We start from the raw sequence: 18,148 nt of genomic DNA, 5'->3' as shown, positions 1-18,148 counted from the left end.
CAAATATCTTATAAGACCATAAAGAAAATCACTTTTTTTTTTAATAATTTTTAAAATTTATTGTTTTGCTTTTTTTTTTCAGAGTTTCTTAGAAGTTTGGAGTGAAATTCATTATGATTTTGCCAAAGTATTGCTGATGTTATTTTGTATGTCTCATATCATAGTTGTAAGTGCATTTTTTTTTTTTTTTTTGTAATGGTGTTTGTATTAATATTTTAAAAGAAAAATTTGCATTAAAAATTAAATAATAATTAATTTTGATCTTTCTGAATGAAATTGAATTTTAATTTCTGATTAAAAAGTGACTAGAAGAGAAACTAAAAGTAAATTGCTTTCCACAAAAAATATTTTTTCTTGAGAAGTCGGAAAAAAAATTTATTTCTCTTTTGCGAGAATAAGAATACGTTTGTTTAAAATGTTGGTAATGAGTTGTATTATTTTTTTAAAATAGTGTCAAATTCTATTATAGAAAATTATGAGTAGTATTTTTTCAGATTTTATGGCCAAATTTTATTTTAGGATAGTTATTAATTGGGATTTATTTGAAAAACTCTTTCTTAAATGAAGTAGAATTTACAAGAACAATTTTTTTAAAAAGAAGATTCTGAGACAGTATAATAATTAAATTGAAAATGAAAAAAGTTATTGAATTTTTTTCAGAAATCATTTAAGTAAAAAAAAAAGTATAAAGTATAGTAAGTTTAAAAATATAGAATTAATTAAGTCATTGTTATTTATTATTTTTATGTGAATATTAAAAGTTTAGCTGGACATTTTGAACATTTATTAACTGTTGCATAACACATTTGTTTTTAATGTTGTATATCCTTTTTTTTTTTTTTATCTTTAACAACCTAAAAATTTTATTGAAATATATTCATTTTTCTTATAATCCAAAGCACTTAATGAAAATTGCTTGAAAAAACATTCATATTAATTATTCTATTAAAAATTTATACTATTCAACATTATTATCATGTGAGAACATGATGTTGTTTTGGTTAGTAGGTTTTGTAGCTCGAAATCACTTTGGCAATGAATAAAGCATAAATGGCAATTTTCATTTTCAATTTTTTCTTGGCTGGCTAAAAAGTTTTGGATCTCTCATAAACTGGTGAATGACTTAAATTAATTAAGACAAATAATGACTTAAAGAATAATAATGTTCTCACATGATAACTTGAAATTTGCGATTGTAGATTTCATTTTTTTTTTTTTTTTTTAAGTTTATTGATTTTTTTTTTTTTTTTTTTTTTAAGTTACTGAATTTCCTTTGTAACAATGACAGTATCATTGAACGTATACAAAAAATAAATATTTAAACCATCAGGAATAAATATTAAACAGGTTTCACTAAAACTTTCTCGCATATTTTCTAATAAACTTGTCATGCCAAATAACGCCTCACATGGTATTGGTGTACAATAGTTAACAAAATATTAACTTTTGGTGTGAATTTAGTATTTTTATTTTTGCATTTTAGGTAACTCATCCCAGAGCCACTTTTGATTTAAGCTATGTTTATTTATTTAGAGCTCTTGATACTATGAGGTATGCCTTTATTTGTTACATTTTCTTGTACTATCAAATTCTTTTCCTTCATGTAGAATCATTTTAAATTATAATTTTAATATGAAAACATTCTGCATAATAATACTTTTTTATTTGGCAGCATATTATTGTATTGTATAGACATATATTAATCTTAAAGCATATGTTTATGGTTTGTTATTGATTAAATTATTTAATCATTAATTTAGAATTTCATTAAATATGCTGAGATAATTATGCAAACTCATATGAATGTGATAATTCAAAAGTTATTCCAAAGCATGTATTAATAAAATGACTATTTTTATTTATTTTATATCTTTTCAGGTTAAAAGCAGTTCCTTTGTTTAAGGAGTTATTGGCTGGATCTGATATTTCTAATGATTGGTTGCAAAATGGCAGACCATGCTCTCCAAGAGTACTCTTTGTCTTTGAATCTTCTCCTTTGAGTGAGAGTAATACATATATAATGGAAGGTCGAAACAAACCAAAAGTAAATATAATAACTTCATAAAATACTCATGAAATATTTTAAATTTAATGAATTTCAAAATTTTAAATTTATTACTTTTTAAATAGATTATTAAAAGAAAAAAAAAAAGCCTTACTTTATAATTCATTTAATTTTATAATTTTAGATTATTTTTAGTTTTAAAATTTAGAAAGTTTAAACAGTTTATCCTTCAATTTTCAGTTAAAAAAAATAATTAACTGCAAAATTATAAATGTTTTTATATTCGTGTTCCAGTATTTTTTTTTTTTTGTAGTTAAAGTTATTGCTAACTTGGTTAAAAATATTTAAAAGTTATTAAAAATCAATTTATTGAATTATGTCATTAAATGTTTTTTAGAATTTTCTCAATAATATCCTTTATACCAATTAATCAAATGTTTTATGTAAAAAATATTTACACAAACTAAGCATAAAAAGTGGTTTGATTTCAAGGCAGATAAACCATGAAAAGATAGATCTATGCTGAATATCAATTAATTATTAACTAATGCATAGTGTAAATTTTGTAGACCTTAATGTTTCTTTACATTCAAAAGATGCCTTGTAAACAGCACCAAACTATTTTGGTATAATATTATATATATATATAAAAAAATGTAAAATGAAAATAAGCTTTCAGAAGTTTGCTTCTCTGATGTGTTAGTTCTTCACACTATATTATTAAAATATTTTGAAAATTTTTTATATATATGTTTATATATAGATTTTTAATCAGACTTGAGACAAAAATTTCAATTTTAAAAATTGCAAAAATTTGCCAAAAAAATTTGTATTATTACTTTTATTTATGCAATTGCATATTGTTGCTTAACTAGCAACAAGGTCTATTTCAATCTTCCAGATTTTGTAATTGGGGAGGGATTGAATTTTTCACAATCATTAGTTACAATTTTTATTGTTTAATATTAACATGATGGATAGTAAAAATAGATGTTCATGATCTGATTTGAAAACAAATCAGAAATGTTAGTCATTGATTGAAATAATCTATTTCTTTCTTGAATGGTCTTTTAAAGATTGAGATAGATGGAATCGCTTATTAAGCTACAATTTAATGAATTTAGAAAATCTTCTAAATGCTGAAATGTGTCACTTTTTTTGCTCATTTAATAAAAAAAAATCAAATATTGATATACTTTATTTCATGGAATAGATGATAAATTTTGATGGAAAAAAAAACTTGCAGTTATTTGGAGGGGGGGGGAGCAGAACAAGACAAATATGTAGATATTTGATAAAATCATTTATGAACATATTTGTCTCTGTATTATCCTATGGATAAATATTGGTTTGCATTTATTTTTTACAAAATTCAAGTTTTGTAGCATCTTTCTCATTGATCTTTAGTATTAAACATGAATTAATAGTGAATTTGTTTTGCTTTTTTAAGAAACCATCACCATTGAAAAAACTAGAGCACTCATTGGAAGATCAGATCTACCGAATTTTACGCAAAAGCAGAGTTATCACCAATGTGAGGTTAGTTGTAACATTTTGAAAATTTTTAAATTATTCCTAAATTTTTTAAAAATTATTTTAAGGGCTTTATTCATTTCATTAACTTTTATTATTTATTTATTTGTGGCATTATTTTTCACCAAATATTTACTTCTTTTTTTTTTAAGTCTAAAAATTGTCCAATTTTAAAATTATTATTACATGTTAAATGGAAATTTTCTGATAAGTTGAACCATTTTCTTTTTTTAGCGGTAACTCCCTTTTTGCTGTTCCTGCAAATCAAGAATTTGTTTATATCTTTTCGACCAAACATTACATAACAGATTTTGTTGGTTTCTTTTTGTCTCAAATCAGAGCTCATTGTCTGCAGGCAAAGGAATCTGGTAAACACCTTTACATTCATTTCTTATATTTTTTTTTACTTTTAAAGATGTTTTTTTTTTTTTGTCATTGTTTAAAGACCAAAAGAAATAGACAATCATAAATGCAAAAAAATAAAAAAAAAATTAAGTGCTGTTTTTCATGTTGGAATTGCCAATAAACTATATCAATAAGGAACTAATTACTGCTTTACAAATCACTTTATAGAAATCACTTTGTTTTCCCTGTTTTGGGAGCAATGGTTAAATTACATATGGAGAAGTTTGAGATGTTTCTTGGTATATTATACATATTACTATCTTAAAGGATCTTAAACTTATGAAAAAAAGAGAATTTTTTTAAAAAAATAAGATTAATAACAAGTCTATGCAAGAAAATTCTTGCATATAATCCTAAGAGCAGTTGACAAGATCCTTTCTTAAATGTGTACTCTCCTCTGCCCCTCATAACAAACTGGACAATTGCAGGTAACAAATATATATTTATATATAATTGTCTAGACTATAGCATTTTCAACAGTAACTAATATCTTGCTCCCATTATGAAAAAGAAATTATTTTTATAATGCAGTAAATATAAAAATTATATGACAATCCTCTAAATATTTTTTTAAAAAATTAATTGTTCTGACAATTTTGAGATTTTTTAGCTGTTTTTATATTGGCATATTGAATAAAAATACAGAGATGAAGAAAAAAGCATTAAAGTACAAGATTTATTCTCCTTTCAGACTTTTTAGTTATTGTTAAAAACCGCTTTTTATATTGATTTGTACTCTATATATTCAAGGTATTTTTCTTGTCTTAATTTTGGAAGTAATAAGTTCTAATCTTAATTTAAGAGCCTTATTTTTACAATTCACTAATTTATATCAGATAAAAATATTTGTAAAATTCAATATATGCTCTGAAATAGAAATATATTTAGCATGGAAAGATAAAGAAAGGATGGACAGATAAAAGGTATAATATTATAAGTTAAAGTTTTTAAATGTAAGTATATGGAAATTTTCAAGTAATCATTTTTAGATGCTGTTTGAATCTATTAACATTTTAGAATTTTCTGTGATAACAAGAATAGCAGCCAGTTAAATTAAAAGAAGAAATAATTATTTATTTCAGATGCGACTGATTCAAAGCCTAAGAGTAAAAGCAATAACTTTGGAATGAATACTGGTTATCCGGGTGATTCCGGTTTCCCATTTGAAAATATAAATGCAAATGAAAATTCTCATAGTTTTATGAAATTTTTGTTTCAACATATCAACTTGGCATTAACAAAAGGATTCGATGATAACGTTGGGCGCTATCCAGTTCCAGCTTATTTTGAAGTGAGTTGGAAAACTTTCAGTTGCTATTTATAAAGTGTTTTAGAAGAAGAATAAATAATGCAGATATTAATATATATATTCTTTTGGAAATTCACTTCTTAAATTCTGCTAGTTCATTACTTAAAATAGATGATTTCATTCAAAAGGAGATTTATTTTACAAAATATCCTTAAAAATTGTAGTATTACTTAATTTTTGCATTCATTTAAGAGTTTTCTATTGTTTACAACATCTTTTGTTTGGGCCCCTCTTATTTTTAATATATTCACCTCATTTTAAAATCCTCAACATTTATGAAATTTTATTTTCCTCGCCATTTATGCAACATCAAGCACTATGAGTAAAAAAAGAAAAGAAAAATTGCATCACAGTCAAATAGAAATTCTTTAGAAGATTCTTCTGTTAAATACATGAGGATGAAAATATTTTTCATTAATTTTTATGAATTTGAAAAAGAAATAAGAGATACAAGCAGAAATCCATTTTAAATTATATGTTTTGGTAGGAAGCAGTAATTGTGTTTTACATCTGTAATAAATATTATTATTATTGTAAATCTATAATAATGTTTCATACAGAAATATATATTTCTTATTATTTAAATCATTACACACCCATAATATGAAAGATAACTAAATCAAAGGGATATATACAATATTTTAACTGCCTTCTCTTAGTGGATGAACAGAAATACAAATGTATGGTAGGATAAATTAATTCACATCAGGTATTTATTTATGGTAAACACTAGGAATAAAATTCGAATACTTTGTAATATTAATAATACACATTTGCAAAATCTTTTTATGGAAAAAAATCTTTTGATGTAAATGTGTGAATAATGTTTTTTATTGAGAATTTTTCCTCGATGATTCATCTTTTCCCAACATGCATAACACTATCTTCTGGCCCCTAGAGAAGTGCAAAAGGGGGTAATATTGTGTATTATTTTTCCTTAGTTAAAATGCTATTAAAGGTAATAATTTTCAAGAATTTTTTGTCCATTATCATTTTTCTCTACTAATATGTTTTACTAATACTATTGTAATTATATTTTTATAATGATCTTCATTTGTGTTAGAGTTAATTAGATTTTTATTGATTTGAATTAAATAAGAACTTTTAAATTATCATTACAGCCTGTTGTAAGATATTTAATAATAATTAATTTCTAAAAAACTTAAGTCAATAGATTTTTTTTTCTTATTTGATAAATATATTTCATTTTTTCCATTGCACTAAAAATTATTGTAAATATTTAATTGCTATATATTTAAATTTATAAAAGAAATAATAATTTTAAATTGTTTTATTTTGAATTCCATTTAATATTTTGAATGTAAATTGAACTAACTGAATAATTTGAATTTTGAAATTTAAACACACATAATATTTAATAAAATTTATCCATGTTAATTCCTTAGAGAAATATCAGAATCTCATATTTTGAAGATAATAAAACAACTATAAATAATCGCATAATTTTAAAAATTTCAGTTGTTCATTTTCTGTATTATAAATTTTAGTAATACATTGTCTGACTATAATAAAAGATATTCTTATATTGCTATTATTTCCAGCTGGTTTCTACTCATACTTGGTTTGAAGTGGTATCTAAACTGAGCTCCATTTTGGATGACCCGAAAGAGAGTAAAAGTCGAGGTCTACACCAAACAATGAAAGCTACTTTAGATACAGATGTTAAATTTTCTGAAGGGTAAGTTACTATTATGACTTTATTTTAGTTTTCAATGATATTTTAAGTCTAAGAAGCAATGTGCATTTCTGAAAGTAGAATGAAATATAATAATTTATGACACAAGTAGGCAATAATTGAATAAAAAAATTCAGCAGCATATCTGAAACTGTAAGCATTTTCAATTATTACATTAAATTTATAAATAGCTATTAATGGATAAAAATAAAAACATTTTATATTGGAAAAAATATTAAAATTCTACAACTATTGTTCCAAAGATATAAAAAAACTACACCATTAGTTTAAACAAACAATTAGATTTATTAGAATGAAGCAACTTACAACAGCACAAGACTGCAAACTTACCCATTACTGATGGGGCTCATCTTTTATACATATATAGAAGGTTTGAGAAGAATCGAATTTGAATATTTAAGAAAGATGTAGAATCTTCCATATTGTAGATAAATAACATTTTAAATAAAAGAATTCCAGTCTTTGGATAAAACATCTTAACTGGGATTTGACCCATGGGCCTACAGATCAGAAATGAGATACTTGATTGAGCCACAGCAGTGGCTAGTTATTCTGATTTGTGCACCAGTATGCATTATTCTTTATAGGAAAATTTGTCACTCACAGTGCAAAAAGTCATATATCAAAAATTCAATTTGTTTAAAATTGTGGTTAATGCCTCAACGTATTGCCAGAGAGTGCCAAGTCATCAATATTAAAAAGCAAAATGGCTGCTTAAGTAAATATTATAATGAAGTAGTAATAGATATTTATTAACTGCTTAAAGTTTTAAAGTTTCCTCTTTTGACTGAGGATTCACATTTTTAAATTTGTAATTAATTTTTTTTATATACTCAATGGGTTAAGATTGCTCCATTTTATCATATTATAATCATTAGCTGCCATATTAATTTTCGAAATCTATTGTTGATGTAAAGATATACTAATTAATGGATTTCAACCAAATGAAATTTTATGATAAGTTAAAACCAAATGATAAAATATTTTGCCATGTGATTGACAATATGCTAAATTATATTTCCAAGATAAACTCATGTCTAATAGAATGTGAGTGATCTCTAAAGCATTCAATAGACTATTTATAAGGAAATAGCTTTTTTACATTTACTATAATCAATAATATAACTGTGAAATTTCTTGACTGTTGAAATAGCATGAAGACCCTACTTGAGATGTTGCAATTAATATCTTTGTATGCATTGTTGTAAATTTGTCTGCCAAAGCTGAAAAATAAACTCCAGACCTAACATTTTCTAGAGAATTCACGCTTTTTAGTTATGATGCTAACAGATATTATGAATGATCCTAAAACTTTGCTGTGATTGAATGATAACTAAAATTAAAATTATTGTAAACAAAAGTAACCTAACTAAGAAAATGAGATGCTGCTAACTTCATGAATTAGGTTGCCGCATGTATGATGACAAGTAGCATAGTTCTGTAAAGGTAAAATTCATTACTATTTATTAAAGGTGGGCTACTATGTAAAAGAAGTATATCATATTTAAAATGAAAGACAGTAATACTTAATAACATCAGAAACAAAAGTGGATTTAAAATCAACCAATATCATCTTTATTACTTTAAAATTTCATTTCGTAGGTTTTGATAAAAATGTACTGTTATATTTGATTAATTTTATACAAACTATTGTTCAAATCATAAAATGAAAGTTAAATTTGATTAAATTTATGAATTTTAGAAATTTTGTGCATTGCTGTTTATCAATCATTTTGAATATATTTTATATCAATTTTTTAAGATAATGAAAGCTTTTATCATAATCCATTGCAATCTAGATGTATCATTTGGTTATCTTTGCAGGAGATGTACTAAAGTGTTGCCTCTTGCATCTGCTGCTTATCAAGACAACTTACCTACACACTACACTGAGGATTATCATCAAACAAGGGTAACATTCTTTCTTATTATAACATCATAAATGTTGTTTTCAACATTAATGATTTTTTTGGAAATATTTATTTTTAATTTTGAATATTAATTCTGTCTCTAGTTTAGTATATTGAATCTTTTCCTAGATTGTCTTTGAAAATTAGAGGGGAAAAACTTAATACTTTGCTCTAAAATTTTTCTGATAAGAAATTTCTTATTTTAACATCAAAAGTACCACCAAAATACATAATATTACTTTACACTTTTTTTTTTTTAACTTTAGTTTCATGGTTATGTAGTGAATCTGAGATTTTATTATTATTATTAGCAGAATTATAATAGTCTAGAAATCATCAGATCTTTTGCTTGTGGCAATTTAAATAGGTATTTAATTTACATGTGCAAATACTGGTGGCATTTTCTTATATTTTCAGACATTCTGATCTGACTCTGACTGACCTGATGAATTTGTAATTAGTTAATTATATGAAAATGTGAAGTTAAGATTGCTTATATCTTAGTGGTTCTTTTAAATAATTTCAGAAATTTCATTGATAATCATAAAGTGTTGCTAATTCTGTATTTGAATTTATTTAACATCAATTTTCAGCTGGCTCATGCTTTACATGTATTCAGTGTTCATGCTAGAGGACCAGCTGTACAAAGGTATGCTAAACAATTAAAAGAAGATTGTGAAAGATTGTGGAAAAATGGCCATCAGATGTGTGAAGTTTTAAGTTTGACAGGAAACCATTGTATGAACCCAGTAAGTTATGCATTGTGCTATTTTATTTTATTCAAGTATTTTTTTCAACTTGTTAGTGTAATGAAAAATTGATTTTTATTTAACTTTTCTTTCAAAAGAAGTTCATTGTGTCAGCATTATTTCTCATGCAACAGATATGCTGTATGCAAAATAAATGCATTATGACATTGATACATTGAGATTTTAAAGATTTATTACATTGAGGTTGATATTTAAACTTTTTTGCAAACCGCTGTTCATTTTTATGCAAAATACATGATGAAAAAATAATTCAAAGACAAAAAGCATTTAACATATACAATTTAATGCATGTGAAAATATTTAAATAGTAATGCAAATAATAGTTATTATGCAATTATAGAAAATATGAAGATTTTCTGGACACTTGTCAATTGTAATAGCAACCAAAAAGTGCCAATAAATAATTTTGCCAACTTGGCAATTTCAATTAGCAGCATGTGATTTGCCTGTGATTTAATCTATATTTATCCTCATATTTATTATATATATTTTGAACTTGAGTATTTTTTACAATTTGACAAAAAATTTCTTAGCACTTTGTCGTCATTAAAACCAACAAGTACCAGTTTTTGTTATGTATATAAACTATTTTATCTGCGGAAAAAACAAATTAAAGGAACAAAATGCAGCTTGCTATGACAGAACAAAATTATAATGAAAGAAATGAGGCAACTAAATATGAAATAAAATGGAGGAAAAAAAGGCAATAACTGTTAGAAGCATAAATGCCATGAAATCTTGATAAATACTATGGAATAGTGATTATAGAAATATCCTATAATATTCCAAATAGTAATACTTAACATTAAATTGTTGCTATTATAGAAGAAATACAAAGAAAAATAAGTATCATTGGATATTTCCTTCCAATTAATATGGTTTTCATCCATATTAATTGATTTTCCATTTTGTTCTGCTTTATGTTTAATTACTTCAATTATATTTTTTGTTTGTTTTAGTTATTTTTTATTGTGTGCAAGAGAGGGGTATTTAATTTGTGATATACAGAAATATTCCAAATTTATGGTACAAACTTGGTGAGAAGATAGGGAATAAGGATATGAATAATATTCGTATAGAAAATCAAGGTCGCGAGCCAGCTTTTTAGTCATAAATACAAGGTGTTTCAATTAAACTGAAACAAGATTGTATGGAATTTTTGTTTTTGGTCACTGTTAAAAACATTTTGAGTTTCAAAATATAATTTTTCCATCATAAACATGTTATTAATATAAAGAATTTATAATTATTATTTCATTTATGTTTTTGAAAATAATTTAAATTGGTTGCTTTAGGTAATAAAAATTTACTCTTTTTCTTATCCCATTATTTTTTGTAAGATTCACAGAACTGATGCTGACCCCTTGGAAGACAAATCTTTACCAATTATGGCACATTGCAGTCAAGTGAAGATTGTATCGACCTGTGACTGCGGAAGCAAGCAAGCAACGAGAGATGATCCTTTCGATGTCAAAGTAATTGAAATATTTATTTTAATTTTTCTGTAATCAAAGTTTTAAAGTGAAGTAAAAACTCATGCAAATCCTTCTTTTATTTCAGGCTGCAAATTATGACTTCTATGCAGCCCAAAGAGTGCTCTGCTGTGGAGCTTTAGAAAAGATTGAATTTCCAGTATTTCAAGCTAGCAGTGTGGAATCACGGCCTGCACGTATCTCTCCAATATCTGTTCCACTAGAAAATGAAGCATCTGAGGAGAAAACTAAGGACAGTAGTAATTCTAGTCATGGAAATAATCTCTCAAAAGCTGAACTGTCAGAAGGTAAGTTTAAGAATGAAATAATTATAATTATGCTTTACATATCAAGTATAAAATATTGAAAAAATCGTTTACATTTTTTTTTTTTCTTTAGGAAATTCAGAGGAAGACAATTCTTTAACAAATGAATTAGAACCACTAGCAACTGATGAGCAGTCTCAAAGCCAAGCAGAAGATGAACGAGATGAAATAGTCATTAGCATCCAAGATGAAACTATTCCTAGCAAAGGTAAGTGTGAATTTCAAAAGAAGTTTGTGGAAAAAAATTGGTTTAATTTTTGTTCTTAATTTAAAAGAATTTCTTTCATGTATGAAAATATTTTTAAATGTTGATTCATTAATTTCATGTATAAAATATATTTCATGCACAAAATATAAATTAATATAATATTTTGGAATTATTCTTATACAGTCATTAAAACAGTTTTTAAAAAATGTAGTTATGCCCTATTTTATCGTTCCTATTTTGTTAATGCATACTATTAAAAATTCTGGTTTGCTCAACATACAAATTAGAAAAATTATTAATGTTATTTCTTTCTGATAAAATATTGAGCCTACTTTTCAATCCGATTTTTAATTATTAAAAAAAGGGAAAACTTTAGTTATGCATAATATTCTCTATTATTTTCTTCATCAAAAGATGCTCATATTGTTATAAATTTTGAAAATAATGAATTTTAATGTGTCTGAGTATGCTAAGCTATTCTTAAAAAAATTTAAAGCTTCAGGAAAGCAATACAGTAGTGTCTACAGATAGAGAAAGATTTTATCTATTGCTAAAACAAATGGCTTGTTTTAATATGGATTTAATCTTTTGCTCTTTTTTTCTTTTCTTTTCTTTTTTACCAAATTTGGTGATTGTTTGGATTTTCTATCGTGTTCAATTTTTTCTTTCTTTCTTTCTTCTTCTTGTGTACATAATGCTTTGAGAATATTTAAAATAAGTCAGAAAAGACAGAGAGAATTATTTTGATTTTGATGTGAGTAGTGAGTCTTCATGTTTGTAGTGGCTTAGAGAAGTTTACTTGAGTTAGAGTAATCTGGATTTGGGGAATTGGTAGATGTGACAGGATCTACTTTGGTTTGAAAAGAGATGAATGTGAATAAAAGTTTGCCAAATGTGTGTGTGTAATAATATCTCTTAATCTAATTTAAATCTTTACTAATTTCCTAATTTTTGTCTTAATTTAGCCCATATTAACTACTTTCTAAAGTGTTCTCTTATTTCCTGATCCAGTTCCTCCTTATTTTTATTTAATTAATTTCTTCATGTGCTCTATAAAGCTGCTCACTTCAGCATTTTCTCATGCTCCAAGTAAAGGGATAAAAATCCATGATGTTTGCAACATTCTTTTAAAGAAATCTAAATTTCCTTTTCTTAAGATTGCACATGTCAAAGAAATCCCTATCAAAATCTCATAGATGGGAAAAATTTTAGTCTCTTTTACACTTGTATTGCAATGGAAATGGATGGCAGTTTTATCATCACTTGTACATAAAATGCCTCCCATAGTGAAATAAATTGGAGTGGAAAATTTTAAAAATTTCTTCTGTTCAGCTAGGGAATTGCTGAAATGTATTTACACAAGGAGAGAGAGAGAGAAAGCTGCAATTGTTTTGTCATCTTCCACAAGCTCCAAAATTTGAAATAATATATTTGAAAATATGAATTAAAAATACTATTGTTTAAATAAGTGCATATATTTTTTTTTATCATCTTTCTCAAAGTATCAAACTTGAAATTAGAAGACTAATGTTGTTATCATTAATGTTTTTAGATCGATGTCTCACCAGGCAACCCTCAACTACTGAATATTTACCTGGAATGCTTCATTCTGAAAGTAAACTTGGTTTACTACCAATGTTCTCTTCTTGGTCTTTAGTTTGCTTGGGTCCATCTAGTTTGTACTCCCATAATATTGGTAAGAATATCCAGTCATTAAACTATCAAATTAGTTAATTCTATTTATCAACTGATTTTTTTATAGAATTTTATTTATTAAGGAATCAGCTATTTAAAAACATATTACAAAAAGAATGGCTTAAGTGTCTTGATTTTGCTTATGATTTTATTTAAATTACATAACTCAATTGCTAAAGTAGATTGAAATTTATTAAAATTCTTTTTAAATATTATTATTGTTTACTGACATAGAATTCAACTGACTGATGATTAATAATTTATCACTCTTAATTAGTAAATTATCATATGTGAAATTAAATAATCAGAAACTAGATTTCTTAAAGCAGATTTTAAAAATATTAGTAACAGGCAATTAAATTTTCAATTACTTAAGTGATATGCAGCAATTTTTGCACTTTGTTTTTGATATTGTTTCAAGACAAACTTAGATATAAATGATAGTGAATAATTATTAAAATTAAAATAGCTCTTTTTACAAAGAATTATTTGTGTCATATTATATATTTTTCTATAATATTTGAAGTAAAAGGATGTAAATTGGAATTAATGTTAATTTATTCTTCATTTATGTCACATTGGGATAATTTATTAGTTGAAGCAAATTAATGCAAAAATCTGCTGAATAATTATTTTGTGTGTGAATTTAAAATATTTTTTAACTCTTAAAAATTAATTATTTGTTAATGAAATATGAAAAAGAAAAGCCTAATCTTGTAAGCTGGTATGGAATATGTCTCCCCCCTCTAAAAATTGAAATGCTTTTGCTGTTATAGCTGCATTTATTAGAATTTTTTTAGTATTAGATATACTTTTTTTTAATCCATTTATATTAGCACAAGAGAAGAAAATAGCATTTTGCAATATTAATAAAGTTGCCCACTTTTTCAGTTTTTATTAATATTTATATATAAATTCCTTATTAGCTTTCTGGATTATATGTTAATACTATAAAAAATTATCATTGCTTTCAATCGGGTATTGACTGAGCATCTTTTTCTAATTTTGCAATAGGCTTACAGGATCAACCTGGGTTTATTCTTGGCACTAATTACCTGTTACCTTGGGATGTTACTGTTAAACTTGAACATAAAGATCGTTCCTGGCCTCTTCTGTGGGAAGGTAAAAGGCCCCTGAATTTGAAGGCAAAAAAAGCATTTAGAGGTAAATATTGTCAAAATCTAATGCAATATATTGGAAATAAATTTTATTTCGATCCCATATATAATAATGATTGCAAAATAATAGTAATAAAACATATATGCATGAGTTGCTTTTAATTGCTATATCACATTTAATGTTCTCAATTTAGATTGTTTACAGAAAAAATTTATTATATCCTGTTTACAATGTTTTGGTTATTTTGTCCATGATGTGGAAGATCCACCAAAATTTACGTAACACAATTTTAAAATGTTAGGCTGTTGCTTTTAAATATATAATATATATCTCTCTTTTTTTTTTTTTTTTTTTTTTTTGGCTTGAGATAACATTTTTCTCATTTCTTTGTGAATAAGTACTTTGGTCCAAAAATTCTAATCTGTTGGAACTTTTAATATGCTGGAACTTGAATTCTGTAGTCATTATTTTAAAAATTAAATAATTATTTTTGATTGTTTTTTGCATTTTATTTTGTACTAGAAATTATGAAATTCAAGTTATGCCTAGTTCATTTGCATTTATTTCCCAGTTCTGTTATATCTCTATTTTCCATTATTTTAATTGCATTAATTAATCTTTTTGAATTGTAGAGAGTCCTCAATTCAATGTGAAGATATTCATTGGAGTTGAATATGAATGCAATAGAGGACATCGTTTTATGTGCTCTGCACCAGATCGTGTATTGAGAGTTACAAGTACAGGGCATGTCAAAGTATGTTTTTGCCAGCTTTTATGTGATTTCTAATACTATATAAACTGTCAAATTACTTTGATATTGTACATTTTTTAAGTATAGCATTTTTTGAAATAATAAAATCTAGGATTACAAAATTAGGGAATGCAAGAGATTTTTAGTAATTTAGCATAGTTTATGCTATTTATCATTCTTATGCCATAAATTTATTCAAAGAATAAAAAGATAAGCATGTTTAATGTGAATATTTTGTATTGAATCAGTGATGGCTCATCAATTCAGAGTCAGGCAATGATTCAAAATAGTGTCAATAAAGTGAATTCAGAGGGGAGGGGATCTTTACCTCTCAGCAGTTTATTTTTAAAAATTGCTTACATATCTTTTTTCAATTAGTGATTTCTAAGAAAAAATAACAAATATGTATTAAACAGGTATAATTTTATCAAATCGATATGAAAGCAGATCCCAAATCATAGAATAGCGAATGGGAAAAAATATATATCAAAAGGGAGAATTTGCCTTTGTATTGGATTAGCAGTTAGCCAAGCACCGAACTTGAGCTGCAGAAATCTTTGTCCAGTCACTGTTAAAAATTAAGCGAAGAAAAATGGCTTTTGATATGTCACATAACAATATGCAGTGCTTGAATGTTGATGCTTTGAAGGGCAAATTCCTATGCAGCTATGTGTTTCCTACATTTGGTTTTATTTTCTTCCTTCTTTTACTATTTATATTGTTTCTTCCTTTTTTCTTTTTTTTTTTTTTTTTTTTTTTTTTTTTGCTTTTGTTTATCAGATTCTCTGGGCAGAAAAATAATAAAATAAGATTTCAAAAAGAGAAAACAAGTTTTTAAAATTGAATCATGGAATATGGACAACTGCATCTCTGTGATCTTAATTGATCAGCTGTCACTGTAAGGAACAACTTTGTAAACAAAACATATTGCATAAATAATAAGCTGAGATTTCCATTAAGATATGATTTAGACATGGCATATTTCTGCCGATTTCAGCATTTCTGGAATCAAATTTTAGCATTTTCCGTATTGATTAATTCTTTTATAATAATTCTACTATATTTTTAATATCTCAATCATTTTTGTATAAATTTATTCTTTTAATTGTTCAATTAATTATACTTATTTTACTTCTCGGTGTTTATGTTTTGCACAGTTAATTATTTTATGAATTTCATTTTGTTCTGCTCCAAGCTTGTGTCATATCTGATAATTAATTTAATTTTAAAATCATGAAGGAATCATAAATTTACTTTGTTTCCAGAGAGTACACAATAATCTATACCTGCATTAACCCTTTTTTAAAGGGAGAGGGGTCTGATTATTTTGTACTTTTCTTTAAAAAAAGTTTGAAGATGTGAATTATTTGATTTTTTACTAATTAAATTCATGAAACTGAGATAGAAAGGGGAAAAAAGAGAGAGAGAGAGAATCAATCACAATACTGTTAAGTGATTTCACCAAGTTTAAAAATGTTTTTACTATAAAATGTTTCAGGTTGTTAATCAATTTATTCATATATAGGGAAAACTGAATAAATTTTATGAGCTAGGGATTCTCAACTGAAAAAAAAATCACCATATGAAGAAAAATCTGTATATATATATATATCCCCATAAATGCCTTTTAGGTTTAAAAATCAATACTTGCAAAATGGAGTATTTAAAATCAAAGAATAAAATGTTTTAATTTGATATTATTTAATTATATTCATAAATGAAACTTTTACATCATAATAAAATATACTATATATTTTAATAAATACTTAGTAATAAGGTATAATAAGAAATATTATGATTGTTTTATTGTTAATTGTTAATGAAATGATGAAACTTGTTTCATTGTATTAGTTTTAGTTTATTGGTCTTTATATACATTAATTTCAAGCATAAATCAGAGTTAAGGTTCAACCATATCCTATATTTATTTTTAATAAACACCATGACTAAGAATGCAATCATTTTTTTATATGCAATGTTGTATTTTGTATTTTTATCTCTTTTTAAACTGATAAACAATTGCTTTTATAAGTTTGTTTATTATAATCTGTCCTGATTTTATCATATGCGTGATGCAGTATAGTGCTATAACAACATATATTAATAAATATGGTCCTTGCACCAATAAACCGTACAAAAATAAAACAAATAAAATGACTGAGAATGCAATTTCATGAAGATGTGTTGAAAGGATATATTTTCATTTATATCTTCTTTTCAAACAAATATTGCATTAAATTATCATTCTGAAATTCATACATATTATTTTTTTAAGATGTGGAATATCTAAAAACTGATCTCTTTCTTAAATTGAAACATTTTTTAGGACATTACCTTGTATATGGCCATTGTTCTAGTGCCAATTTAGGACAACTTATATTCATTTTGAAAATTTATTTAGCCTTTTTATGTATAAACTTATTAAATATACCACTAAAAATAATGCAATGCTTATTAGTGGTAAATGTACAATAGGTTAAGAATGCCTACTATGTAATGCTTCTAATTGCTTTTTTTTTTTTTTTTTTTTTTTTTTTTCATTTCAATGTCTATAGTAGAATATGAAGATGCCTATAGCATCATTTTATTTATTATTAGCAATAGATTTTTTAATCACAATTGTGGAATATTTTTCTTTAATTTTTATAGTAATTATATATTTACAAAATTTTATTGTGATTTAATGTGTTAGTAAATATGCATTATTAATTCATTTATGCTTTAAAATGTATGTTTTTTTACAGGATAATGCATCTAAAATTACAGGCTCTGATATGCCTCTGTATTTTCCCTGTCCTTGCAGGTATTTATATTTCAGATATAATTTTCTGTTTCAAAATATCTTGGTTGATGATATGAAGTACATGCCACATATGTGAAATAATACATAATTTGAGAATAAAAGAATAATTATCTTTACTGTTTATT

The 18,148-nt window shown here is 25.1% G+C and overlaps 1 protein-coding gene across 1 annotated transcript in view; it reads left to right on the top strand.

Annotated features, from left to right (window-relative positions):
• The window catches only part of LOC129981732 (nonsense-mediated mRNA decay factor SMG8-like), a 30,954-nt gene that overhangs the window by 8,333 nt on the left and 4,473 nt on the right, over positions 1–18,148 (top strand). Inside the window, exons 5-20 of the mRNA XM_056092693.1 lie at positions 83–166; positions 1,484–1,551; positions 1,879–2,044; positions 3,456–3,544; positions 3,773–3,906; positions 5,026–5,234; positions 6,815–6,951; positions 8,794–8,881; positions 9,473–9,628; positions 10,990–11,124; positions 11,210–11,429; positions 11,521–11,655; positions 13,208–13,351; positions 14,365–14,514; positions 15,102–15,223; positions 17,965–18,023. Coding sequence (XP_055948668.1) covers positions 83–166; positions 1,484–1,551; positions 1,879–2,044; positions 3,456–3,544; positions 3,773–3,906; positions 5,026–5,234; positions 6,815–6,951; positions 8,794–8,881; positions 9,473–9,628; positions 10,990–11,124; positions 11,210–11,429; positions 11,521–11,655; positions 13,208–13,351; positions 14,365–14,514; positions 15,102–15,223; positions 17,965–18,023 — 2,096 coding nt within the window. The remainder of the gene's footprint in view (positions 1–82; positions 167–1,483; positions 1,552–1,878; positions 2,045–3,455; positions 3,545–3,772; positions 3,907–5,025; positions 5,235–6,814; positions 6,952–8,793; positions 8,882–9,472; positions 9,629–10,989; positions 11,125–11,209; positions 11,430–11,520; positions 11,656–13,207; positions 13,352–14,364; positions 14,515–15,101; positions 15,224–17,964; positions 18,024–18,148) is intronic.

This window comes from Argiope bruennichi, chromosome 8 (assembly GCF_947563725.1).
Source record: "Argiope bruennichi chromosome 8, qqArgBrue1.1, whole genome shotgun sequence".
NCBI classification, from domain to species: Eukaryota; Metazoa; Arthropoda; class Arachnida; order Araneae; family Araneidae; genus Argiope; species Argiope bruennichi.
The sequence above is the reverse complement of the archived record's forward strand: the minus strand, read 5'-3'. Positions and strand labels throughout refer to the sequence as shown.